Source organism: Peromyscus californicus, unplaced genomic scaffold (assembly GCF_007827085.1).
Source record: "Peromyscus californicus insignis strain IS unplaced genomic scaffold, ASM782708v3 Scaffold_8__1_contigs__length_139910024, whole genome shotgun sequence".
NCBI classification, from domain to species: Eukaryota; Metazoa; Chordata; class Mammalia; order Rodentia; family Cricetidae; genus Peromyscus; species Peromyscus californicus.
In genome coordinates, this window is record NW_026294606.1 from 30967971 (window position 1) to 30995870 (window position 27900).

Genomic DNA, 27900 nt, shown 5'->3' on the forward strand with positions numbered 1-27900 from the left:
ATTATTATAGCTTGCTACTGTAATCTCCTAAAGCATATATACACACAATGAGAACAGAACATAGTTCACACAAATCCAGCGAAATTTCCAAACCATTTAAAAGCAAAAGTCCTCGAAATGTCACCGAGTCTTAGGGAAGAATGGTCAAAGTGGAGAGTATGGAGCTCAGAGAAAGTCTTAGGAAAATGGGGTCTATAGAAAGCTTTTGCTTTTCTTTTTCTAAGATACTTCACACCATGCAGCTGTAACTGGACAGTTTCCAGTTATGAGGAAACATTTCTCTAAAAGAACTGGCTAACAAGAAGATGAGCTCACAGACATTTCCATGTCTTAAGGCTGTCCACTTCTTTGTTCAAAACAACCAATAAACTGTAAATTATTAAATCAAAATAAAGAATATTGAATAATGAAAGGAAGAACTATTAGAAATTTTAAATGCTTCTCTTTATTTTCTTCCCAAAGGAAGATATTTCAATTCAGAGAAAACAGCTACTCTACAGCAAGCAAGAAGAGCTAGACAGACCACTTTAGTGGTCACCCTGGCCACCCTGGGAGCAGAATCCAGAGTTTTTGCTGCACATAGGAGCATACAGAGCAGCATTCCAGAAAGCTCACAAGGATGCACAAAAATGCACACCCAGTGTGTACACAGAGGCAGAGCCCTTCAAGGGTGCTATAAATGTCCTTAGTCTGAAACTTCAGCCATTTGAACCTCTATTATTCTTCAGGGCTCTAACACTGATACAGCTATTAACAAACCACACAGTTAGCACACTCATTAGACCATTCAAACTACAAGTTGATCGTACAAGGTTGAAAAGAAGGCAAGGAAGGGAGGGAGCAGCGTCCCATGAATGCCATCACTTTTTGATGGAGAAAAGAACTCACTTCAGTGGGAGATGCTGCTGGTTCACTCAGGAGTTAGTTCCCAAGTGAAAGAAAGGTGATTTCACCAAACCCTGTCTGTTCTCCTGCCTCTGAGCATTCTGTCCACCTCCATAGCTGTGGGAGACCAGCTGGGACCTGTCAAAGGGTTCTTGGAGGGAGGAGAGAGGAACAAAGAAGTATTAGATAGAAATACAACCCTAGACAAAGAAAAAGACAGAGAGACACAGGACAGTTTCAGGAGGGCCCAGGGTCAATACCCAACTGCCCTGAGTTTTATTCTAATGGGCTTTTTATACACTACCAAGAGGAGAGGCAAAAGACCTCCCCCTTTCAAGATTAAAGCACCATGTACATCCAATTGTAGACCCATCAAAACACCTGGTAACCATGCCCTTGGCCAAATCATCCTATTACGTAGCCCTGCTGGGTAAAGCAAGCTCAGATTCTCTGACCTTGAGTAAGGCCTTACTAGGGAGCCTCTGTGGGCCCCTACACATAGCTCACTGTCCAGGGCTTTCCTCACAGGCTTTGAAAAGCACCTCTGCATGATCTTAGGATGAACATAAGTCCCAGTCTACATTCCAGAAAAGCTGGCTTTGACTTCCTCAAAAGCACCAGGCATTCAACATCACAGAAAAAAACTCTAGGCTGGGGATGCTGTTGAGTTTAGTTGTTCCAATGCTAACATAGCCTGTGCAGACTCTCTGAATTTGATCTCCAGAGCTTCCTAAGCTGTATGGTGGTACAGGCCTACAATCCCAGCACTAGGGAAGTAGAGGCAAAAAGATTCAGAATTTTAACATCATTCATATCTGGTTTTCTCAAGTTTAACCTGGAAAGGGAATGAGAATTTTATTTTGTTGTCGTTCCTATATTTGTCAGAGTCTTAACTTCTCAAATGTAAGTGCTTTTTCTATGTGGAAAAGCGGAGTCAAATCTGAAAATCCAGATGACATCATGTGTCCCCAACACCTCCCCCATTGCTAAACCAAGAACCCATGCAACTAGTCAGTGAATTCTGGTCCAAGGTAGTCTGTAGATGTTTTTCTTAAAAATACACCTAAACTTTCATTTTCTCTTCTGTCTTATTGGCTCCAGAGTAGAGGAGCTGGAAAATACCTGATACAGAGATGGTAAAAAAGTATTATCTGCCCCAATTTTTTAAAAAATGCGTTATAAATATGTATATATATATTGTTTGTTTCTTTTGAAGTGTTTCACTATGTAGCCCTGGCTAGCCTGGAATTCACTTTGTAGGCTAACTAGACTGGCCTTGAACTCAGAGTTATGCCTGCTTCTGCCTCCTGAGTACTGGGATCAAAGGCTTGGGCCACTAAATTGGGTGCCTAATTGCAAAGTTTTTTTTATGATGAACTGGTCGGATTTATATTTGTGCACTGCATATCACTGTATGTCAGAGAAATAACTTGATATGGAAAAAAGAATTTTCCATGGCTCAGAATTATACATGCTACAAGTGGTAAAAAAGAAAAACAAACAAACAAACAAAAAACCTCTATGAATCTTTTAACAGGAAGAGAGGGAAGGACACAATTGAGGGATTCAGAATGGGGACAGTCTCCAGGATCTTTGCCTATCCTCCTGAACCATGCTGCCTGCCTGCCTGGAGTTAGCTTCGGTCCTGTGAGACCCATCACTCATCCTATTTAGCCATAAGGAAAAAAGAAAGGACACAGAGGGGTTCCCTTATCTCTCTCCTTGTCCTGCCTCCATCTGTATTTTTACAGTGTATCCAGAGTTCTTATTCTCTGACCTGTTAGTCCATGACCATGAGGAAGGAAGCACATGCACAAATAGAAGCCAATGGCCTAGGTGCTCCTCCAACAATCCCCAACAACGTGGAAAATGCATCACAAAGCTTGCCCACAGGCAAATCTGGTGGGAGCACTGTGTTAGGTTGACACAGACTAGCCAGCCTATCATCCATAAGATAGCAAAGTCCAGAATGCCACTTAGAAACCAGGGTCTGTAGCGCCCATCCTCCAGGGGAGTGGGAAGTTTGGTTTAAGGCATCACTTTTAGGTGGCAGCATTTCAGCTGATGCCATCCCTTTGTACTTTTAAGATGCCTGTTGTGAGGATTGGCCTGGCTTCTGTCTCAGCAGCACACAGCCTCCTGCACATCAGCTCTGCTGGCCTCTCCTAATTCTCTGGAGTAGCCATGGCAGCAATCATAACTTGGCTTTATGGCAAGAACCTCTGAACGTACCAAAGAAACCGGGAATCCTCATCCTGTGCTGTGATGTGCTGGAGGCAGATCCTACCAGGAACAATGCTGATTCTTAAACTCTGGAGCACTGTGAGGGTCAATGATCTTGTAAAGTCACTACTTGTGGTGGATGAATCCCCTCTATCCTGCCTTTAAAAACAACTTAACCACTTCCACCAAGACCATCTCCAAATGCAATCCCTTCATGAGTTTCCAGGAATTTGGACTTTGAAAGATGAATATTGAGGGACACAATGGAGCTCAGGGTGATTCAAATACATGCTAGTGTCCCATAATTATGAGGACCCCAACTTGCCCCTCCCTTCAGAATGCAGAATGGTATTTGTGTATTTTTGGAACTCTTTCTTTTAAGCATCAACATTGGTCCTCACTGGCAGTTCTACACTAAGGTGCTCAATGGCCATGCATACCCATCCTCAACAAAGATACTTTGCACTAAAGCCTAAGCATCCCTTCTCTGAGAGACAAAATCAAGTCCTTAACCAAGTCTAAATCATTTTTGTTTTATAAAATCATTAAAACACCATATAATATCACCACTAACAACATGAGCACAGGATGTATGTGAAACATGAATTAATATCATATTAAGACTCCAAGGTAACTCATTAGATATATGCAAATATTGCAACATCTCAAAAAAAATCTAGAAACCACAACTTTTGTGGAATATTATTTGAAGATGTGTTACATTTGTTTATGTTGTGGAACATTTGTTTAATGATGCAAAGAAGTGTTTCATTCTTTTATGTTGCATTTGTTTAACTCTGTGAAACTGTGTTTCTTTGCCTGTCTAAAACACCTGATTGGTCTAATAAAGAGATGAATGGACAATGGCAAGGCAGGAAAAAGGGTAGATGGGGCTGGTAGGCAGAGAGAATAAATAGAAGGAGCAAAAGAGAGAAAAGAGTTCAAGGAACATGAAAAGAAGGAGAGGAGGACTCCAGGGACAGCCATACAGCCAAACAGCCAGACACAAAATAAGAAGGAAAGAAAAAATAAACAGAAATAGAGAAAGATAAAAGTCCAGAGGCAAAAGGAATATGAGATAATTTAAAGTAAAGAAAAGCTGGCAAGAAACAAGCCAAGCTAAGGCCAGACATTTATGAGAAAGAATAAGCTTCTGTGTGTGATTTATTTGGGAACTGGACAGTGGGCTCCTCAAAAGAGCAAAGATTAAAAACAACCAACAACACACAATCCTTTGGTGTCAAGAATTTCAGCTAAGAAATCCTCAGTCTGTCCTGGTGACCACCCTAAGTTTGGGAATTCTTGACGGGCTCTTAAATTGCACCAACTGGGAAGCAAAACTTTCTGTCCCTTTGCTCAGGGTTCATCACAGATAAATGAGTGTTGTCCTGGGGAGATGACCATGCTCAGCTCTCTCCCTGCATGAGGCAGCTCTACCACCTAGATTGCACCTGTCTGTTTTCCCCAGCAGATCAAACATTACTGGGAAAGAGAATAGGTTGGTAAATAATTCAATGTTAGTCTTACTGGAGTTTTAGCATTGCTTTCAGGAGTTGTCTTCTGGACTTGTATCCTGTTTTGAACAGCATCATTAAGAAGTACTCCCATGGACCAATTTAAAAGGAGCATTAGCTCATTCCTTTGTGGTGAATGCTGCAACTAGAAAAGACAATGCTGGCAAAGGAATTGTACATTTTCCTGGCAAGTCACCTAGATATGTCATTAATTGTATGAATTCATAGGTAGGTGTGTACAGAGTCATGCAGTTTTAAAAATTTGCACCAAATGTATTTTATTTTATTTTAAAATATGTAGGGAGGTATGTGCTTGGCGAGGTGCTATGTGCATGTACTGAAGCCAGAAAAGAACATCTACATTCTGTTTTCCACCTTATTTTCTTAAGGCAGGTTATCTCACTGAACCTGGAGCTAGGCTGGCAGTCAGCAAGCCCCAGTGACTCTCCTGTCTTCACTCTCAAACAGTGCAGGGGTTAGGGGTGTATGCGTGTTGTGACACCCTGGCCTCTTATGTGGGAGCTTGGGATTTGGACTCAGACACTAATGCTTATAGAGTGAAAGCTCTTACCTACTGAACCATTACCTAAGCCTTTTATTACTATTTTCCTTAGACAGAGTGACCCAACTTCCTTCATGAGGCCTTATGCCTTAAAGAATCCTTCACCTGAGGGTGGAGCACCAGCAGGTGTCTATAGTCCCAGTGACTCAGTAAGAGTAGCCCTTGAAATGAGGAGTTCAATGTTTAAGCCTCCTGTATGAAACAAAGAGGCCTCAACCCAAAACAAATCCCTCAACTACCTTGTGCTATGGTTGTGCTCCACCATGACCAGCTTATGCCATACTTTAACATAGCTGAGATGTGTGCTCTTAAAAAATTGGTGCCAAACCACTCCACTCACGACCTTCATTGTTTTACATTCAAAGGGAGTATAAAGAAGTCCTTAGAGTTTGCTTTAATATCCAGCATTACGTTTTTGTTGTCAGAACTGTATAATGATGATTTTTAAGATAACAAATAGCTACTGTTGTTGCCGACACTGGAAGAAGGATCTTGGTAAATGTTGATCGTCACAATATGGTGTGAAGTCAGCTGTGGGGATGTTACCCATAACTCCAGCTACTGGGGACATGGAGACAGGAGGATTGAACACTGGAGCCCACAAGGTCCAAACTACCCACAAAATAGAAAAGGACAACAACATAAATATGTTGGCTATCTCTATACTACACAGCTTAGTGGAAATTCTCTTTGTTACAAATAATGTGACTAGTGTTGGAAGTTAGATCTGGCCAAAGGTTAATAGAATAAATTATTAATGCAAGAATAATTAGCTTCTCTTGTCTCTTACACTCCTCACAAAAATGATACACAAGAGATATGAAGTCTATTCACAAAGAAGTTAATAATTAAGAGAATATGAGTAGATTATTTATCATTCCATTCAAAATCTTCCCTGACTGTATTGTTCTTGGTACATCACAGAACCTATGAAAATGCTTTCCTCTCTGGTTGATTTTTAAGGATCTTTCCACATGGTAGATAAACCAAAGTTGACCTTTAAACCAAGGCCAAAGAGAAAGCATGTTTTCTGAAATTTCCTAGTATTGTCCAGAGGATCAGGAATCTGGGCTCATGACAGTAATATAACATGGTCTTTTTCCAAGAATCATAACTTCAAGATCAGAACAATGGAGCAGCATTGCTGGTTTCAGAACCAGGGAAGCACATAAACCATCATAGTGACAGCACTGGTGAGGCCTCACGTAGTCATGCTTCCTGTGAAACTCCAAGTTCACTAGAAACAGCTTCTCACCAACTGTCTTCTCTGTGAACGTGTCATTTTGTTTCTGGATTCCTCTGTATCTTCATTAAAGGTCAGCACCTTTGTAAGGGCTTTTATCACTGTGAAAAATACAGCATGACCAAAAGCTGCTTGTGTGAGGGGAGGGGTTTACTCCAGTTTGTGACTCCCAGGTCACATGCTATCATTGAGGGAAATCAGGGCAGGAACTCAAGGCATGAACCTGGAGACAGAATCTGACGCAGAAGCCATGGAGGAATGCTGGTTCCTGTTTTGCTCCCCATGGCTTGTTCAACCTGCTTTGATCCTCCATCCAGGACCCTGCCTAGGGAGTGACACCACCATATTGGGCTGTGTCTTTCTACATCAATCATTAACAATAAAGAATGCACTACAGACTTTCCAAGGGCAGTCTGATGGAAGCATTTTTCTCAATTGAGGCTCCTCTATAACTCTAGCTTGTGCCAAGTTGACCCCCCCCCAAAGAAAAAAGTCAAGGAAAGATGGTCTGACAACCACAATTATCTCCAGTGCAATTTAAGACCTGGGCTTAAATGTAGTAGCATTAATGACAGGAATGTATTTCACTCTTGCAGAGGTCTTGGAGTCTGGGGACTCAGAAGGCCAGAATCTCCTAATAAGCTCACCAATCTTACAACCACATCTGTGTATTGCCTGGCAACATTTATTTCAGCCTTGCATATTGCATCATGAAAGGATTTTTTTTTGTGCACTAAAAAATTTCATATGCAAATATCTAGGTAAATAGGTATTTAAATTTAAACTTCAGTTGTACACATAGAATTTTATCTGTAAAAACTGGTCTATCTGAAGTGTGAGTTCTTGAGTTACAGCAAAGGGCATGCTAGAATAAAAAAGAGAGGCTAAGAAGTGAACAAGACAGTATGTAGAAGAAAATGATAAATAAATGCAGGCAACAGCTGCGTTGATTCAGATAAAGCTTGAAGACAAGAGACTTGGTAGCAGTCCAGTGGCCAGAGCCGGATAGCTGAGGCCCTGCTGGGATGACAGAGTGAATCAAGGGGAGAAGGGGGTTTGGGTGCAGGTGATGGACAGACTGAAACTGATATAGGAAGAAGGATTGATTGGGAGAGAAGGAGAGAGTGGGAGAGAGGAGGAAGAAGCTATAATAAACTCAAAAGTATAATGCAAAAGTATAACTATTACTTATGGCAGAATAGTGACCTGCAATCTCCTTTGCCTTTTTGACAAAAGGTAAACATTATTTATATAAACAAAGTTCCCTCTATTAAAGGTTACTACCCAGTACTTCCTGCAGCCACCTGGCCTTCCTCCTGGTCATATTCTGGCTTCCAGGAACTAAGCAGTCTCCTGTACAGCACCTTCCCTGCCATGGTATGTCATGCTGTCACAGGCTCAAAAGCAATGGCACAGGTAAACCTTAGAGTGAAACCTCCAAAGTCAGACCAAATAAACGATGTCACATTATAAGTCCATTCGTGGGGTGTTCTGTTGTAGTCCTGGAGAGCTAACACTATGAAGTTAAGAGACTAAGCCTGCTTCAGAATTTACAGGTAGCAGCTTATTGATAAAACCAGGGCTAGAACCCATGGATTGGTAGAGAACCACCTACATTCACCAGTATGGCATAACTTCTACTGTCTTCTAGTTCTTTCTGCCTGGTGGAGCTAGTATTATTATTGAGGAAAAAACTAAATCAAACCTCCATCTTCACACATTCTAAGGGACTTAAACCTCACTCAGTTTGGAGGTCACTAGCTAGACAATATGCTACTACTCTTCCAATAGCTTTTCTGTAGAGAACACTTCAGCCATGTGGGTTCCTGGGACCTGGTCACTGTTGTATTGAAACCACTGACTCTTCTTTGCCCATTCACACATCCACTGGGTGACTGGAGTGGACGCAAAGCCTTGGTCTTCACATTGTGTCTGAAACCTTTCCTGCCTTGACCTTTGAGTTAGATACTTCTGCTCAGCTCTGCATATAGACTGTCAATCATCTGAGGAATGTTTTCTTCTAAAACTGTGAATCAAGGTTAGTGACCTGGACTTGCCTGATCTCTCCATCCCACTTCAAAGCTAATGATACCACACAGCTGTCTGACAGGAAATGACAGGCCATGAACGGACTGAGCAAGTGTTCCCCAGAAGGTCTCTCTTATTACCAGAAAACAAAACTCAGTTGTTCCTCCCCTGTGTACACCTCCCTTCTTCCCTCTTTAATCTTTGATCTTTAGACCCAGGATTGTCTAATCCCTTCACTCGGTTGTAGGTACTTACAGCATTTCCGTGTTTTTGTTATTAATGAATAATGCTGCTGTGAACATTGTTCAAATGTGTTGGTGTGGATAAATATTTTCTGTTCTCTTTAAAGCATACCTAAAATGAGCTGTTGGTGTTATAAGTAGTGTTACTATTGCTGTGATGAAACACCATGACCAAAGCAACTCAGAAAGGAAAGGGTTTATTTTGCATATGCTTCCACATCACAGTTCATTATGGAAGTCAGGGCAGGAACCTGGGGTAGGAGCTGATGCAGAGGCCATGGAGGGATGCTCCTTACTGACTTGCTCCTCATGGCTTGCTGAGACTGCTTTCTTATAGAACACAAGACCACCAAGCCAGGAATGGCACTGCTCACAGTTGGCTGAGCCCTCCTTATCAATCACTGGTTGGGCATTTAACTCTGCCTAGCAAGCCCAAGGCCCTGGGTTCGGTCATCGGCTCTGGAAAAAAAAATACCTTACAGTCAGATATTATTGAGGTATTTTTTCAATTAACATCTTTTTCCTTTCAGATAATTCTAGACTGTGTCAAATTGACATAACACTAGCCAGCACAGCTGGGCACTAGGACAACTCCCTGTTTAACATCTTAAGGACCTCCTTACTGGTTTCTAAGGCCAATGTACCATTTCACACTCTCACAGAGACATCTTTCTTACACATATTATTATTTGTCTTCCTCCACTCCCACCCCATATTCTTTTTAAGTTAGCATCATACAGTGCATTATAGAGCATCATGGTGAATACAATGCTTTAGATATCATTATGTTCTTTTCAGCAAAGTTTGAACAGATTCACCTCCTCCCCATCTCCCCCTTCTCTCACCCGTTCTCCTCACAACGTTCCTCCAGTTTCCTTTATGCTTTCTCATTACAAGTGTCCTCGAGGCCCCACCTCCTTAGCACCTCTTTTTATCTGCTTCCTTTTCTCTTTTTGTTTTGTTTTTGTTTTCTGGATTTACCCACATTTAAACGTATTTATATGCATAAACATTTATATTTCAAGCCAGGATCAACATGAGAAGAACTATATTTCTTTTTTTCTGAGACTGGATTACCTTCCTTAATACAGTGGTTTTGAGATCTGCTTTTTTTGGGGAAATATTAATTTGCCTTTATAACAGAATAAGTTGAGCATCACCAGATATAACCTAATCTTTTCTTTAACTCCTATTCACTTTTCTTTAATTCCTTTTCACAAGTTGAAAGCTTAGCTAGGTGTGTCTTCCCTCCCTTTATTCTATTTTTTTAAATCTGTTTATCTCCTTGAACACAGTACTTAGTTCTATTCAGCTTCCAGGTGCCCCTTTTCTGCTCAAATTGTACATTTTGTATTTTTTTCTTTCTCAGCTTGCTTCTTTTTGTTTTATAGACTTGCATAAAAGTAAACAGTAATAGCCATATGATAGAGTTTATACTAAGCTTTTTTGAACTTTTTTTTTTGTTAATGCAATTAATGCAAAACTCTTCAATTTACTCCCTGGCAGACTTCTCAGACAAGGGCAAAAAAGCAGCCACATTCTTTAACAAAATATCATAAGACTGATCTCTAGGCAACATATTAAAATTCTTCTCCTCTGAAACATCTTGAGTCAGGCCTCCATAGCTTCAATCATACTCAGTACCACTGTCTTCCATGCTTCTACCTGTATGGCCCATTAAGCCCCACTTAAAGTGTTCAACTGCCTTTCTAACCAAAACTCCTGAAGTTCACATTCCTCCAAACAAAAGCGCATCACAACACTCTAGGCCCTGGTACTAACTCTGTCTTAGGTTTTCTATTGCTATAAAGAGACATCATGACCATGGCAGCTCTTATAAGGGAAAATATTTAATTGGGTCTAGCTTATAGTTTCAGAGATCTAGTCCATTACCATCATGGCGGGTGGCATGCAGGCAGTTATGGTGCTGGAGAAGGAGCTGATCCTTAGGCATCAGGGAGAAACTGTAAGCCACACTGGGTACAGCTTTTAGCATACAAGACGTCAAATCTCACCTCCACAGTGACATTCTTCCTCCAACAAGGACACACCTACTCCAACAAAGATATACCTCCCAATAGTTCCACTTCCTATGGGCCAAGCATTCAAACACATGAGATTATTATTTTCTGTGTTAGTCTGAGCGATAGTCTGAGCAAAAGGAACAAGGCAGCCTTAAGTGTCTATAAAGCATATCTTCCTCTCTCCTCTCTCCTCTCTCCCCCCGAGAGTTTTTCATCAATCAAGTTTGATATAGAAGAGCAGATAATTTTTAATAACTCAGTCTTGGCTCTGCCACCATTACTGTGTTTCTTTAAGCCTTACTCTGACTCTAGAACTAAGCCATGCTGAGAGTCTCTGTTGCTCACAAGACTTCTTTTATTCTACAATGAGTAGGGGATGAGCGGCACCTGTTTCTTGCAGGAGGTTGGTCTCATGCTACCGTTATCAAAGTCAGATTGTATCCAATTTTGCTTAGAAATAGGCCAGTTTGACTTGTGTTGTTGGGGCTCTCTGCTCCAACATGGGCAGGTCTGTGAGGACATTTTCCAGAAAGAGTAACTAATGGAGCCCAGCACTCTACACAAGATATGCAATCTTTACCACTGAGCCCCAGAGCTACACATTCACAATTACACCCTTCCACGCAATCTCTCCACCACACTGGCATGAACCTTTGGACACTGTTCCTTACTTGGTTTGTTTTAAAGGACATTTTCCTTGTGCGTTCTTTGTCAAACTCTTTTTGCCACTTTCCTTTGAAATATAAGGCATTGACAAGAACCAGCCTGGAATCAAGTGAGTCACCCAACAGCAACTCTGGAATTTTCCCTTTTGAGGAAGCTGAGACTTCATTCAGGTTCATGTTATACACATATGAGAAATAAGCTGATCTGACATCTGCGCAAATCCAAGCATCATATTTTCACATATGCTGAATGTGGATAAACATATTAAAAAACAAATCAAAACAGCACAACATCATCCATGTATGACTGGAGGTCATGTCCACTGGAGGAACATGGCCAAGATGAGGATGGTGAAAGATTTCCAAGTCTCTCCAGGAAAGCACGTTTGGGAAAAGCAGAAAAAGTGACTCCAGGATGGAGAACAAAATAAGCAGGAAATGTGGAAAGGAATAGAAGGGGCTCTTTACCCCCTTGGTGTGGTTAATGTTGGTTGCCTGCTTGGTTGGGTCTAGAATGAACTGAGAGACATGTCTCTGGGCAGGTCTGTGAGGACATTTTCCAGAAAGAGTAACTAATGGAGAGGGCAAACCCCTGAGTAGGCAATGCCTTCTTTGTGCTGCCCAGATATAAAGGACCAAGAGAGAAGCAGCATGGCTTGGTCTGCCTGCCTTCAGTCCTCACTGGTGAGTGCATCTGGTCTGTTCAAGTCACGGCACCTGCCATTTTCAGCTGACATTGGAACCCAGTGGATTTGGCCTTCATGTCAACTGAGACTAGGGTCCCTCTAGAATCCTCTTGGCCTTCAATGCCAGATTGAGACTGGTAAGGTCTCCAACCACATACTGAGCAGCTACCCCAATCTCAGTTTCTCCACATGCAGATGGCCACTATCGGGCTACTCAGCCTGTATTGTGTGTGCCATTCTACTAAATCCACTTAGTAATATATATTCATTCTGTTCTTCTAGAGTACTCTGACTGACACACCAATGTTAAATGCAGTGTCTCACTGAGCACTCCATGTCATGTCTAGTTCTTTGTGGAGGACATATTACTACTCTATACTTTGGAGTACTGTCCATCCCTGGAAGAGATAATGCAGGAAAAGGACAGACTCCCTTTTTCTTTAATAAGGAGTATCCTTTCAATGGTCCAGAGAATCCTTGCTAGTTTATGATATCAAGAGTGCATAAGAGGTAAAGACTCCAACGATTAATTCACAAATAAATGCTGAGTCTTTAAGAAGAGATTTTCAGTCTTACTCTCTCTCTGTTAGCAGAAATAGAAATGTACCTACTAGTATAGAAATATCTGAATGGCTTAAATATTAGACAATGATCTCAATGATCTCAAAGACCAATGCTGGAACATGTCATGTCTTAAATTAAAACAAAAAAGATTCAACCTCAAATGGGAGGCCCTTTTAGATCAATGTAACTGAGCAGCCCTGACAGAGGTCTTGACTCTAGTTCCATTAGTCTAGTTTCATGAAATGTAAGTGAGGGATCTAAAGCAGGAGGTGTGGAAGCAGAAACAGAAGGTCCCTTCGGTGGTAAAGGTAGTGGGGGCCACAGTAACACATTGTAGAAAGAAGCAGCCCCAGATCAAGATTATGGGGAAGGTCTACCAGTGAATCTCCATCTCAAAGATGGTGGAGTCGCCTGACCTGCAAATACTGCAGATCACCTGTGTCTTCTAACTCAAACAGTTAGATGGGAAATCAGGCCCAGGAGTTCTCAGGACATTTGTATCAGCTCTTCTGCCCTAGAGAAATATACAAACAACTCTGTGTTTTAAATCTAAGAGTCTGAGTAGAACCTCCATGAATTCACTGAGGTCATAATTACACCACATGGACTAGCTAGTCTGCATCACTTTGGCTCTCTGAAATAACAGTGAGATTAGTTCATGGGGAGAAAAGGGGAAGTTAAGAGAAAGAAGTGAGAGAGGTGGATGAAAAAGGACAAGAATGTGGGGAGTGAAGTAACTTGAAATTCTGACCTTTAGTCTGTTTGGAGACCCACGTGTTTATGTGTTTCTGGGACTCCTCTGGAGCTTTGACAAAGGATAGCTGCTCTATCTCTGAGTGATAGAACTGAAGACAGGATTTCTTAAAGGTCTGCAGAGAAAAATAATCAGGGGATAACATTGCAAAATATAGTGTCAGCAGGTGTTCCAACCTTCTGAATACTAGGGCATGAAAAGAAAAGCTAAAGTAAGTGTAGATATTACATTAAACAAGAAACATTTACATATACTAGATCTTTGCAAGTGAATAAACCAGACATGAATAAATAAAACATAACAGTAGTCAATTTTGAAATTATTTCAAGATATCATTGAAGAATAGCCTAGGCTGGCCAAGTATTAATGACCCTCCTGTCTCAGACGTCTAAATACAGATATTATAGATGTGTACCATCACAGTGACCAGAACTTGTTCCTTAATTCTCTCAAGTTCTCTAGGGTTCTTCTCCTGTGATCCATATCAACAAGTATTTGAATAGAATTGATGTCATTCTACTGATACCACTTACTGGGAGGAATTCACAAGTGCTCTCTGCAAAGAGCCTGTTGGCCGTTCTAAGCAAGTACTATTTGTTGGGCTTGTTCAGGATATGGAGAAGCCCCTGGAAGCCTTGATGGACATCTTTCTCTGTGTTTAAACCAAGTGCCTGTAAAGGAAAAGAATGAATCACTATGAGCTCAGTGATGAGACCTTGTGGTTGTAAATAAAACTTTCAAGCTGAGGAGATGGCTCAGCAGTGAAGTATGGGAGGCTCTGATGCGAGGTAGGTTGGTACTGAAACAATTAAAAATAGGAGTTAACCTTCCTCGCTGTGTTAGTTAGGTTTTCTAGTGCTGTGAGGAGACACGATGACCAAGGCAAACCTTGTAAAGGAAAATATTTAATTTGGGTGGCTCACTTACACTTCAGAGGTTCAGTCCATTATCATCATGATGGGACATGGCAGCATGCAGGCAGATAGGATGCTGGAGAAATAGCTGAGAGTCCCACATCTTGCAAACAACGGGAAATGGACTGCAATACTGAGTGAAACTTCAGCAAAAGAGATCTCAAGGCCTGCCCGTACAGTGACACACTTCCTTCAACGTGACCATACCTACCGATAGTGCCACTCCCTATGAGCTCATGGGGGCCAATTACATTCCAACTACCACGCTTGCCAATGAATAATTACAAAGTCTCTTCCTCTAAAAATAAAATAGATCTCAGCAACCTGTGTTTCAAATAATTTCAACAACTTTTTTTTTTCACATTGCACTATTTAGATTGAACCTAGGGTCTCAAGCATATGAGCCAAGAGCTCTATCACTGAGTTATAATCACAGCCCACTCCCTCCACTACTTTTTTTTTTCCATTTGAAACTAAGTTGTCCAGGCTAGCCTCGGACTTGGCATTCTCCTGTTTCAGTCTCCATAGTAGCTAGAATTAAAGGCCTGTGCCACCAGGCCTGGCATGAAATTTGGTTTGCTCCATTATGTAAGTGAAGTTTGGACAAAATTTTGAGAGTTTCCTCCAAGTTCTTACTCAAGAAAATGTATTACCTTAAAAGGAGTCTTACTGGGGAGGCAGGAGAGATAGCTCAGCAGTTGAAAATGCTGGTTGCTCTTCCAGAAGACAAAGGTTCATTCCACAGGGCAGCTCATAATTGTCTGTACCTCTTGTTCCACGGTATCTGACACCCTCATACAGACATACATGCAAGCAAAACACCAATGTATATAAATTATAAACAAATAAACAAATAAATAAGTCTTATTGGAGGAGACTCTGTCTTAGCTCCTCTTTAGCCCCTGCCCCATGAAACAGTGTGAGCACACTCCTACCCTCCCTTCTCAGCAGCCCTTAGGCAAGTGAAGCAGGTGTGGGGTGACAGACAGCTTACCTGAGACATCTGGACTGCAGTGTCTCCCTTTGCCCCAAGAGGAGAGCAGAGGAGATGCTCATGGGAGAATAACAGACATTTTTCGAAGGGTTGCTTTCACAGAGCATCTTTAAAAGGTGGATGGCAAAGTTGCCATTTGCTTCAGACAGAGTATTCATGATGCAGAGTCTGGAAACAAAGGAGAAATGGTACTCAACACAACACTGAAGGTTCATTGACCTGACTCAGGGGAATCTGGGACTCTACTCTTGGTTCTCATTCAAAGCTCAAAAGTATTTAAAATTGGACTTTAAAATTCATTCTTGGTCACAGTTCTTCCAATCTTAGGATTATTATCTATGTGTGGTCATGACAGCAGACCAAACTAGTGTCTGTGTCATCTGCATAGGTAGAAGGTCAGATCATCAGGACTGCACACACAGGACACAGCTGAGAGAGGGGGCCTCTAGTCTCCTTCCATACACACGAGCTCCTCTCTCTGAAGATGGTGGCCTGGAGGATAAATAGGAGGAGGAGAGAAAAGAGGAAGGAAAGAAGAAAACAGACATGAGCATCCAGGTCCTCTAGCCTGGCTTCAGCAAAACTGCATTCTGGGTCTGCCTGTGAAGACTCCTCTGAGATGTCCAGGTGTGCATTAGACAGAGTCCCTGCATTTGCAGCTGCTACAGGACAGACATGGAGATGCTGAATGAGACCCAAAGACAGGCTGGTGTCACCAGCTCTGCTGTGGAGCAGGGAGCATCCACCTGCAGTGGCTGCTCAGGAGGCCTTGATCAGGCAATGGCACCAGGCTGTTTCTCTGTGGAGCATACCTCACTCCCAGTTGAATGGACAGTTTGACCTAGACTAAGTGACTGCTCCTAACATCTTAACCCAAATCTGAGTCCCTGCACATCCCATGGCTGTGCTCTGACTCTCATATGACCTTTGAACACTGGAAGTGTGTTTCAGAGTGCTTCAAGCACTTTAAAGACACACAGAATATGGCATTTAAAATGTTTTAATAACTTAGGCTTTTCTTAATATGAGACACATCTGCTCCTGGCAGCACCAATTACTTCAAGAAGGATGATGGAGTTTGCTTTCTTTGTGGCAAAAGCTAGCCATTTGGGCAAAAAACTGACCTTGCCTTGACTGCTGACAGTATACTGTATAAACTGGACTAGCAGGACACAAAGAAAAGTGACTGCCAAACTTTGCCAAGACAGGGTAGGGTAAGACAGTCCTTCAATATTTCCTGCTTCACAAAAAGTCCATCAGATGTTCTAGTCCTGTGGGCTGAAGATGGATTCCCCAACATTACAGAGGAACATTGGGTGACTGTCCAGACAGCCAACTGTTACTGTCATTTTGCTTAATTTTGGAAGTCACTTGCAATGCTCTTTCTGTTCGCTCAGATAATATTATATCCTTCTCAGGCCCTTGATAGGGTGAAGACTAGACAGTTGTAGTTCCCCTGAGTCATGGTAAACAGGTATTTTACATACAAAACTTTGCACTCTTCAGGAGAGGAGACCTAACAGAATAATCTCTCTAAATTTGCCAAGTACCTATAGACTGAACATTGAAAATGTATTTCTTATTTGATAATTGTTCTTGTTGTATGTAGTTTCTTTTTTATTAAGATTATTAACTTTCCTTTCTATTTGGACAATATTTGATAATAATTCTTATTGTAACTTTAATCCCAGCACTCAGGAGACAGAGCCAGTCAGATCTCTGTGAGTTCGAGGCTAGCCTGGTGTACAGAGCGAGGTCCAGGACAGGCACTAAACTACACAGGGAAACCTTGTCTTGAAAAAAAAAACCAAAAAAAATTCTTATTGTATATAGTTTTACTATGTTAGAGTTAGAACCTTTCCCTTTTTATTAGCCAAAAAGGGGGAAATGTTGCTGGATTTCTGTTTATGTCTCTGGTCTGTTGTTCAACTGAAAAGGGGTGGAGTTTCCATTCAGCTGGCCCTGGAATGGATCAGCAAGTTTTGGAGGACCCAGGAGAGAGAGTGTGACCTGAAGAGAAGAGATGATGTGGGCCCTTTTTGGGAAGAAGGTGGCAGCAGGTGTTAGGGGTGGCTTGTGATTTACCTCAGGTTTTTCAAAACAATCTTGTATATGAAACTCTACATTGAAGAGGAAGCCAGCTAGTGTGGTTCAGCATCTTCTCAAGTTGTCATAAAAAGAGACAGGACAACTTTCTAACTCCTGTTCAGTATTCAGTGTGCAGCATGCTTTCTTAACTACTGTTAAGACACCTGGGTCCGTTTCTTTACTGCTTCAAATGTGTCTACAGACAACATCCAAGTCACTGTCCTTTCATGGACTTGTGGGTGACATCACTAAGATATGTGCTGGAGTGAACCTTAGAAAATCCTGCGCACACAGATGACTAAAGATATTACCAGAGTGTGTCCTGGTTGAGCATTATCAATTTGGTAATCCCATGGCCCCTGTTACACTACTCCCTGGCTTCCCTGATAAGATTTCTTCCTGACAGCAAATTGATGGTATTTTATGTGTATTTTCCTGATTATTAACTTATTGACTTATTTTATCTGATTTACATGGTTATTTATTTATTGAACTGTGTATTTGTGTGCGTGCCAACTGTGGTGCTCACAGAGAGGTCAGAGGACTACTTGATGGACTCAGTTCTCTTCTTCCACCAGGTGCATTCTGGGAATCAAACTGCAGTTGTCAGTCAAGGCAGGAAAAATCTCCACCCACTGAGCCATCTCTGAGATCCCTGACTTACAGAAATTTTTATCTGTCTTTTATCATTTAGCATTGATTTCTGATATTTCCTCAGTCTTACGATGTTGTTCAGTATATGTAAATGAGTTACTTCTACACTACCCCACTAGTTGAAACATTGCTTATCCTTTTCATTGGTCGTCAACACTATCTTCAATTCAAAAGCAATGAACACAGACTGGAAAAACTGGATGTTTATATATAAAAGAATCACATTGGGCTCCTACCTCATGCCATACATAAAATATAATTCAAACTTGATCAGTGAAATAATATTAAAGCCACAAGCCGTGAAAGCCTTGGAGGAAAACATAGGGGCAGTTCTTTTTGACCTTGAGCATGGCAGTGGGTTTCTTAGCTGCGGCAAGGATAGACTGAATGATAAACATAATATTAAACTTGTGGAACTTCATTGACAATACTCAGTTTGTATGAATGAAAGGGCATTACAAGAAAGCAGAGTGAAAATCTACAAAACATATACAGACTAGGTAAATCTTCAGAAACAGAGAAGATTGGTGGTTACAAAGTGGGGAAAGAATGGAGAATCAGTGCCTGATGGTTATGCAATGTGTCTGAAAGGGGATTAAAGATGAAGACGGCACGCCCCTGACAGGCACTGAAGTTCTTATCCATATATTGTTGATTTTTGTTACAGGAATAATTGCAATAAAAAGTCCTTAAAGGGCAATAATAGGTATTATCCAAGTGTTAAGAAAACTTAGAGTACTCTTCTTTAAAAATGTCTTTACTTTAAATTTATGTGTATGGGAGTGAGTCTGATTGGGGATATGTGCATCTTGTGTGTATAGGAGCCCATTGAAGGTGAAAGAGGGCATAAGCTTCCTTGAAACTGGGGTTGCAGGAAGTTGTTAGCAGTCATGTGGGTTCTGGAAAGTAAATCTGAGTCCTCTGCAAGAGCAGCAAGCTGACTTAACATCTGAGCCTTCTGTCCAGCCCCATTATGGCACTCTTACATGGTGAAATCACTTCTAACTGCCTGTAAGTAGCACAGCCTGGACTATATGGCATAGAAAGATATAACCCTGGCCCCTGGTGACCATGGATTCTAGTTGGGGGATTATCCAAGATGCAGAAGGTTAACAGATAAAGCAACTTCTCTATGTGGTCCAATTAAAGTTCAAAGAGCACACATGGTTGATCAGAAAAATAAATTTATTGTGAAATAATCTTTAAGGACTTCATAGAATTTAACTATTACAGTTGGTGGTGGACAAACACAATAGTCTACAGAAGTATGACTTCTACAAGGATAACATGTGATAGTCCAAGACAGCTGTCATGACAGCTAGATAACTTGAAAGAGTAGTAAAGGCCAGCTGTTAGAGGACCACATTGCCAGTACCTGTCCCCAAGCCTAACACAGTGGTGGGCACATTCCTGGTGAGTGGTGGACAACAAAGAAGATAAATTTAAAATGTGCATTAAGGACCAATCACTAGTAAACTGTAGTAGCTGTCATCATCCACAAAAGCATTTACTATGATGTAAGCAGGTTAAGGCAAGTGATGGGGAGAGTCAAGGAGCCAGGAAAGGACAGCGTGTAGAGCTGGCATGGCTTGTCTGTGCAGTGAGGGGGCATTTACTTAGGGTCACCTTAGAGAACTTTGTAGGCCTCTCTTGTGGGAATTGTTTGCCTCCTTTGTTGTTTACACAACAGGAAACCCAACCACTCTGTGATCCTGTGACCTGGCAAAGGGCACTGATGAATGTCGGGATAGGGGAGATGATTGTGGGCATCCTAAGATCAGGCTGCCAGGAGGAAAGGGCCCTCATCTTGGAACATGGAGTCCCCCATATGCCCATCCTCACAGAGCTGTAGGAGTAACTGTTTCCCACACAGTAAATGTGTCTTTACGGAGACGAGAGCCTGCCACAGAACAGGAGGGTGTTGGTTTTGTTGTGCCTGATGAAGAAAAGGAAGGGGTGGTCTGCACAGAATGTTGAGACTTCACTTAAGCAGAAAGGTACATCTATGCCAGCTGAGGCTGCTGCAGCCTCGGTACCTTCTTCATTGACCTCCACAACACTCTTGTGAACAAACTTGGACAGACACAGGTCTCTCTCCGGAGACATTCCTGATAAGTCAGCTTTGCCCCCTTGGAAGACATCTACCATCCCCAAGCGCTGAAACACAGACTTCATGTCATAATTCTCTTGCAGTTTAAATTTTGGAAGGAAAACCTCAACATCAGTGCTCCTCATAAAGTCTGGTTTGGTCCAGGACATTAACTTCTCAAAAGTGAGATTGTTTTCCACCTGGCAAAGCAGAATTAGAGACTTTCAGATTCAAAGGTGAGATCTTAGGGAGAGGCTCATGGGTACAACCTGCTCTCAGTTCCACCCATCATCCTGCAGGGGGCACTGTCTATTCACATGGCCAGACGGTGTGAGGGTCTCACTGTCCTGCTAGCTTGTATGAGGCTTCCCTGATAGGCATGGAAGACAAGCAGCCCAGGGCTGGGAAGACCTGGCTGTCCTCTGCATCATTTCTGAGACATCTTTAATTCTTACAGGTGTTCATGTCCAGGAGATTATGGAATAGGTTATGTTTGCTTTTGTTTTCTTAATCTAGACTTAGCTTTGAAGGTAGTACATCATTACTACTAAAAAATGTGAAAAATTGGAAACATAGAACTTATTGTGGGCCACAACAGAATGGATGTTTATCTAGGGATATTCTTTCTGTTTTCTGAGCTGTTGTGGCTTAAGTATAAAATTACACTGAAAGCCTCACTTCTGAAACCTTGTTTTGGAGGCAGCTAAGATTTTCGAAATGAGGGACTCCGGCTTAATAAAGGAAGTAATTACTGGAGGTGTACCTATGAAGGTCATCCTTGGTCCTTTGTCCTTTGTCCTTTCTCTGCTTCCTGTTTACTAAGAGGTCTGCAGTCTCTGCCACAAGCATCTATCACTATCAAACCCGTGGATGGGCAAGGTAACTTGAAATGAGCCCTCTGAATCTGTGATCCAACATAAATCCTTCCTCCCATAGACTGTTGATGTCAAGCATTTTGTCAATGATGAAAAACTAACACACTAGAAAAACAATGCCACAGTCAGGGAGCTGGATGGGATGAGCCAGGGGAGCTGCTGTGCTCACAAAGACGCCTTTGGTCATGCTTATTCCATTGCCCTCCATTCAGAGGATGGCTAACACACTTTGGGGTGTCCTGCTGCAAGGGAGCCCTAGATGTGCCATTATGATGTGCCTGACTCTGCCCTCCCCAACTGCATCCCTCCTCTTCTTCTTTCTTGGGTAAAAGTGCAATATTTTTTCTGTCATTTTAAGTTCTCAGAAATTAAACAAAATACTAACAAAGATCATGCTATGGGGCTGTGTTTATGGAGGGGACTATTTTCCAACCACTGTGCTAAGTTTCTTGTTGGGTTGTCCTCACTTCATCCTATCAGGTCTGTATCTCCCATTCTAGTGATGAAGTTGTGTCATATGGCAAGATCTCACAATCCACAGTGGCAGTCTTGGACACAGCTTTGATCCTCAAACACAGGGACTGCACAGAGCTGGAAGCTGAGCGTGTGAGAACTACACACTCATATGGCAGGTGCCAAGTTGAAAACATTGAGCTCTGCTCTAATGAGAAAGGACACCAGGGACACTGGATTCTTCTCATAGACATCTAGAGTGGTGACTGCTACAGACTTTCCCGCCTCACCTGGCTGAGGTCCACACCATCATCTGGGAGCAGGACCACCAAGCTCAGCTCCGTGCCCTCATAGGGCATCACCAGCACCTGTGCCTGAACTTCTTTCATGTAGGCGAGGTTAAAAGTGTCTTCCTGACACATCATCTGTACTGGTCTTTGCTCTCTCTGAACAGACAAATCAAGGACATAAAAGACATTATTGACAGAGTTAAGAAGGTTTCCAAATGAGCTGCAGTTAATACCAATTAATACAATGCAAACACTACTCATGTTTCAGTGACCACTTAGTCAATGTCTGCCAGCCTCTTCCTGCTTTCATTAAAAATATGTGTTGTATGCAGATATGGGACTGTTGTAGAAAGGGTTCTATAGTTGTCATGAAACACCATGACCAAAGGCAATATGGGGAGGATGGGTTTATTTCATCTTACAACTCTCAGGTCATATTCCATCACTGAGTGGAGTCAGAGCAAATTTTGATGTTTAATGCATCATTTTAATTAAAATATTCTCATGTGTTCGACTTCCATATTTTAAAAAATACCCCTGGGCTATCAGAACCAAAACAATTCATTAAATCAAAGAAAGATTCATGAGATTCTGTCCAGGTGGTCCCCCAACTTTTAAAGGGTTGATAAAAATTTTCTGTCATCAGACTATAATTTCATCACAAAGATACATGGAGATCTTTCCAGAGGGTCCCCAATTTGTAGCCACTTAACTGAAATTTTCCTTCTCCCTAATGGGCTATCAGGATGGAGCTCTGCTCTAAGCCAATGAGTACCTGTGCTCTGGAGCTCTCTGCTCATTGGTGGGTTAGAAGGTTGTGACCCATCGTGAACCTCTGAGCATGTGTGCTCCTGTTTCCAGGTTGTTTTCTGAGAGAATATAACTGTCTGTAGTCCCATTCACATGACTATGACAGTAATCCAGTCATTTGATGAAAATTTATTCTGTTACTTATATGCTGTTTCCTTAAACATAATTGTTGAGCATATTAAATGATAAAAATCCTGTTTCTGATGTGTTAGTCATTCCCTCTGGACAGATCTCCATGTATCTTTGTGATGTTTTACAGTCTCATGACCTAATACAAAGCAAAAAATTTTTGTTGACACTTTACAAGTGAGGGAGCCAATAAAAGAACTCATTCATTTACTAATTACAAATTGCCCATTAAAAGAACTCATTCATTTATAATATTTTTTAAAGTTTTGCTAGTTAAAAATAAAAGAATGGGGATTTTAACATTCATAAGACTCCAAAGTGAATTAAGTTATATTTTATATGCTTTGGGCAGGCTATCCTAATATCTACTTTAATTCAAATTATGCTCCAATTAAGACTGATATCTTAATCACTCTGTTTCAGTATTAGAAATGTATAAATAGTGCTTAATTATGACAAATTGTCCAATAATTTCAAATGCTTTTTAATTAAATGTTACACCACTAAATAAATGTTTGCATATGCCCTTCCACTCTGCCTCATGCTCTGTCCAGACAATATACTACTTTAGCAGCTCAATTTTGACATTCTGGAACTTATAGGAAAATTTTCTAAAATGATGTAGAAGCAATGGTCACATGAGAAATTATCAAAAGCAGTCATAGCCACCAACAGAATGCAAAATAATACAGGCAGTAAATACTCTATATTCCTATCATTTTTTTATGGAGTTTAACCATCATTCAAAATAAATGTTTCAAATGGTTTTCTGTGCTTTCCTGTTCTCTCTCTTTCTGGGCTGAGGATCAAGCCTAGCACCCACACAGGACATGGGATCTCTACCACTGAGCCCCAGAGCTACACATTCATGACTACACGTTTCCATGCAATCTCTTCATCACACTGGCATGAACTTTTGAATACTGGTCTTTACCTTGTTAATTTTAAAGGGCATTTCCTTTGTACTATCTTTGTCAAATGGTTGATGCCATTTTCCTTTGAAATATAAGGCATTGACAAGAACCAGCCTAGTCGCTTCATCAACTGAGTCATTCGACAGCAACTCTGGAATTTTCCCTTTTGACAAAGCAGAGACTTCATTCAGGTTCATGCTATACAAATGTAAGTAATTAACTGATATGACAGCTGGACAAATTGCTGAATGTGCATAAACATATGAACAAATAAATCAAAACAACATACCAACACCCATTTTGACTCAAGGTCATAGACACTGGAGGAACACGGCCAAGGTGAGGATGGTGAAAGACATTCTCTCTTGAGAAAAGTAGATTTCAGAAAAGCAGAAAAAAAGAACATGACTCCAGAATGAAAAACAAAGAAGCCGGAAATGTGGAAGGGGTCACAGGGCACCAGGGTTTCCCCCATGTGCTACTGATGGTTGCCATCTTGACAGGGTCTGGATCAAGCCAGAGAACTATCTCTGGGCAGGTCTGTGAGGACATTTCCCAGAAAGAGTAACTAATGGAGACGACGCTCTCCCAAGGGAGCAACAGCTTCCTGTGCTACCCTAATATAAAGACCTAGAGAGAAGCAGCACTGCTTTGGTCTGCCTGCTTTAGTCCCTGCTGGTGAGTGCATCTACACTGTTCACACCACTGTACCTTCCATTTTCAGCTGACACTGAAGTGCACGTTTGCTAAGACTTTCATGTGTGCTAAGACTAGTGGCTCTCTGGAATACTCTAGACCTTCCATGCCAGATTGAGACTGCTGAAGTCTCCAGCTTCATAGACTGGGCAGCTACCAGATTCTTAGCCTCTCCCCATGTAGATGGCCACTATTGGACTACTTAGCCTATATTGTGTGTGCCTATCTATTAAATCACCTCTGTAATATGCATTCATTGTGTTGTTCTAGGGAACACTGACTAATACATGACTGTTTAATACAGCATCTCATCTAGCATTCCACGTTCAGAAACTCAAAGCAGGAAGTAGCTTGTGGAGGAAATATTGTTATTACATACTTTGCAGTGCTATCCATCCCTGGAAGAGATAATGCAGGTGAAAGGACAGAATCCTTTCTTCTGTATTAATGAGTTTCCTCAATGGAGAAGAAAATCCTTGCTAACTTACAAGATCAAGAGTACACAAGAGGTGTAGACTCCAACAGGAATTGGCAAATGATTGATGAGTCTTTAAGAAGAGGCTCTCACTCTATACTATCTCCGTTAGGAAAAATAAAAATGTACCTAGTGGTAGAGAGGCATCTGAGGGGTTCAAATATTAGAAAATGATTTCAATGATCTCAAAGACCAATACTGGAACATGCCATCTCTGAAATAAAAATAACTAAAGTTCAACCCCAAATGGGAGGCTCCTTAGGTTAATGTAAGTGAATGTCCATGACAGAGTGTCTTCAGTGGAAATCATGTCTAGTTTCACCAAATACAAGTAAGGGATCCGAGGCAGGAACTGTGGAAGCAGAAACAGAAGTCCTCTTCAGAGGTAAAGGCGGTACAGGCTCAGGCAACACAGACTGTAGGAAGATCCAGCCCAGGGCAAGATTATGAGGAACTTCCAAACATGCATCTCCATCTTAGAGATGGTGGAGTCACCTGACCTGCCATCACTGCAGACCATCCATGTCTTCTAATGTAAACTGTTAGACTGGAAATCAGGACATTTGTATCAGCCCCTCTGTCCTAGAGAAATACACAAACAACTCTGTTTTTGTTTTTTGGTTTTTCGAGACAGGGTTTCTCTGTGTAGCTTTGCGCCTTTCCTGGAACTCACTTGGTAGTCCAGGCTGGCCTCGAACTCACAGAGATCCGCCTGGCTCTGCCTCCCGAGTGCTGGGATTAAAGGCGTGCGCCACCACCGCCCGGCACAACTCTGTTTTTAAAGTCTTAAGTGTCTCAGTAAAATCACCATGAATTCACTGAGGTCTAAATTACACCATGTGACCTAGCTGGTCTGCATCCCTTTGACTCTCTGAAATTGTGGTGGGATTAGTCAGTGGGGGGAGAAGGGAAGTTAAGAGAAAGGAGGGAGGGAAGAGCAGAGAGGGGTGGATGGAAAGGACAAGAATGTGGGGTGTGAAACATCTTGAAATCCTGACCTTCAGTCTGTTTGGAGACCCATGTGTTTATGTGTTTCCGGGACTCCTCTGCTGCTTTGACAAAGGACAGCTGCTCCAGCTCTGAGTGATAGAACTGAAGACAGGACTCCTTAAAGGTCTGGAGAGAAATGTGTTCAGTGAGGTAACATTGCAAAATATAGTGTCAGCAAGCTTCCCAAACTTCTGATACTGTGGCATTAAAAAACAAAACTAAGACAAATGTAAATGTCACTTTTAGCAACAAATATCTTCATGTACTAGGCCTTTATAAGGTGGAATGACCAGACTTGAATAAATAAAAATTACAAGTAGTCATATTTTAAATGTTTCAAGATATCATTATATAATTATGATCTTTGGGGAAGGTTATGGAATTGAGTCTCTCTCTATAGCCAACCCTGGACTAGAACTCATGACCTTCCTGTCTCAGCCTTCTAAATGTAGATATTATAGATATGTATCATCACACTGGCTAGAACTTGATCCTCAATTTTCTCACATTTTCTAGGGTCCTTCCTCTGTGATCTATAGCAACAAGTACTTGAATACAATTGATATCATTCTACTGATACCACTTACTGGGAGGAATTCACAAGTGTTCTCTGCAAAGAGCCTGTTGGCCGTTCTAAGTGCGTACTTTCTATTGGGCTTGTTCAGTATATGGAGAAGTCCCTGGAAGCCCTCTTGAATGTCTTTCTCTCTGTTTAAACCAAGTGCCTGTAAAGGAAAAGAATGAATCTTTATGAACTCAGTGATGAGATGTCTTGATTTTAAAACAATTTTCAAGCTAAAGAGATGGCTCAGGAAGTAAATTACATGAGAATCTGATGCAAGGCAGTTTGGGATCGAAACAAATAAAATGAGGAATTAATCTTCCTTGCCAATGAATACTTACAAAGTCTATTGCTCTAAAAAATGAGGCAGATCTCAGCAACCTATGTTTCCAATAATTTCAGTAACTCTTTTTCTCATTACAGTATTGGAACTGAAGCTAGGTCCTCAGTCATGCTAGACAAGAGCTCTAAGTTATAAGCCCAACACCCTTCCTCTATAATTAAAAAAGGAATAAAACAATAACACAAAGACCTTTACATGTGAAACTGACTTTCCCAGGCTAGCCTTGAACTTGAGATCCTCCTGTCTCAGTGCCCTTAGCAGCTGCTATTAAAGGTCCATTCCACCAAGCCTAGCATGAGATTATTTAGCACCATTTGCTAAGTGAAGTCTGGACAAAATTTTAAGGGTTCCCTCCAAATTTTACTCAGAAAATGGTTTGCCCCTATAAGAAGTCATACTTGAGGAGACTATGGTTCCCTTCCTCTTTAGCCCTTGCCCCATGAAACAGTGTGAGCACATTCCTACCCTCCCTTCTCAGCAGCCCTTAGGCAAGTGAAGCAGGTGAGGGGTGACAGACAGCTTACCTGAGACATCTGGACTGCAGTGTCTCCCTTTGCCCCCAAGAGGACCATAGCTAGAGCAGAGGAGATGCTCACGGGAGAATAACAGACATTTTCCGAAGGGTTGCTTTCACAGAGCATCTTTAAAAGGTGGATGGCAAAGGTGCCATTTGCTTCAGACAGAGTATTCATGATGCAGAGTCTGGAGACAAAGGAGAAATGGTACTCAACACAGCACTGAAGGTTCATTGACCTGACTCAGGGGAATCTGGGACTCTACTCTTGGTTCTCATTCAAAGCTCAAAAGTACTTAAAATTGGACTTTAAAATTCATTCTTGGTCACAGTCCTTTCAATCTTAGGATTATTATCTATGTGTGGTCATGGCAGCAGACCAAACTAGCGTCTGTATCATCTGCAAAGGTAGAGGTCAGATCATCAGGACTGCACACACAGGACACAGCTGAGAGAGGGGCCCGCTAGTCTCCTTCCATACACACCACCTCCTCTCTCTGAAGATGGTGGCCTGGAGGATAAATAGGAGGAGGAGAGAAAAGAGGAAGGGAAGACGAAAACAGACATGAGCATCCAGGTCCTCTAGCCTGGCTTCAGCAAAGCTGCATTCTGGGTCTGCCTGTGAAGACCCCTCTGAGATGTCCAGGTATGCATTAGACAGAGTCCCTGTATTTGCAGCTGCTACAGGACAGACATGGAGATGCTGAATGAGACCCAAAG

At 41.7% G+C, this 27900-nt stretch overlaps 1 protein-coding gene and 1 pseudogene across 1 annotated transcript; both read right to left on the reverse strand.

The window, feature by feature from the left end:
* Nucleotides 1–7213: 7213 nt before the first annotated feature.
* Nucleotides 7214–15456, reverse strand: LOC128103839 (serpin B9-like; annotated as a pseudogene).
* A 4206-nt stretch (nucleotides 15457–19662) lies between these two features.
* On the reverse strand, nucleotides 19663–27358 carry LOC128103735 (serpin B9-like). Its single transcript, XM_052728346.1, has 6 exons — nucleotides 27191–27358; nucleotides 26349–26486; nucleotides 25770–25887; nucleotides 23621–23763; nucleotides 21748–21903; nucleotides 19663–20329 (listed from the first exon to the last, which is right to left on the reverse strand). The coding sequence occupies exons 1-6, from the start codon at nucleotides 27356–27358 to the stop codon at nucleotides 19925–19927; spliced, it is 1128 nt and encodes a 375-aa protein (XP_052584306.1). The 3' UTR covers nucleotides 19663–19924.
* Nucleotides 27359–27900: the final 542 nt, after the last annotated feature.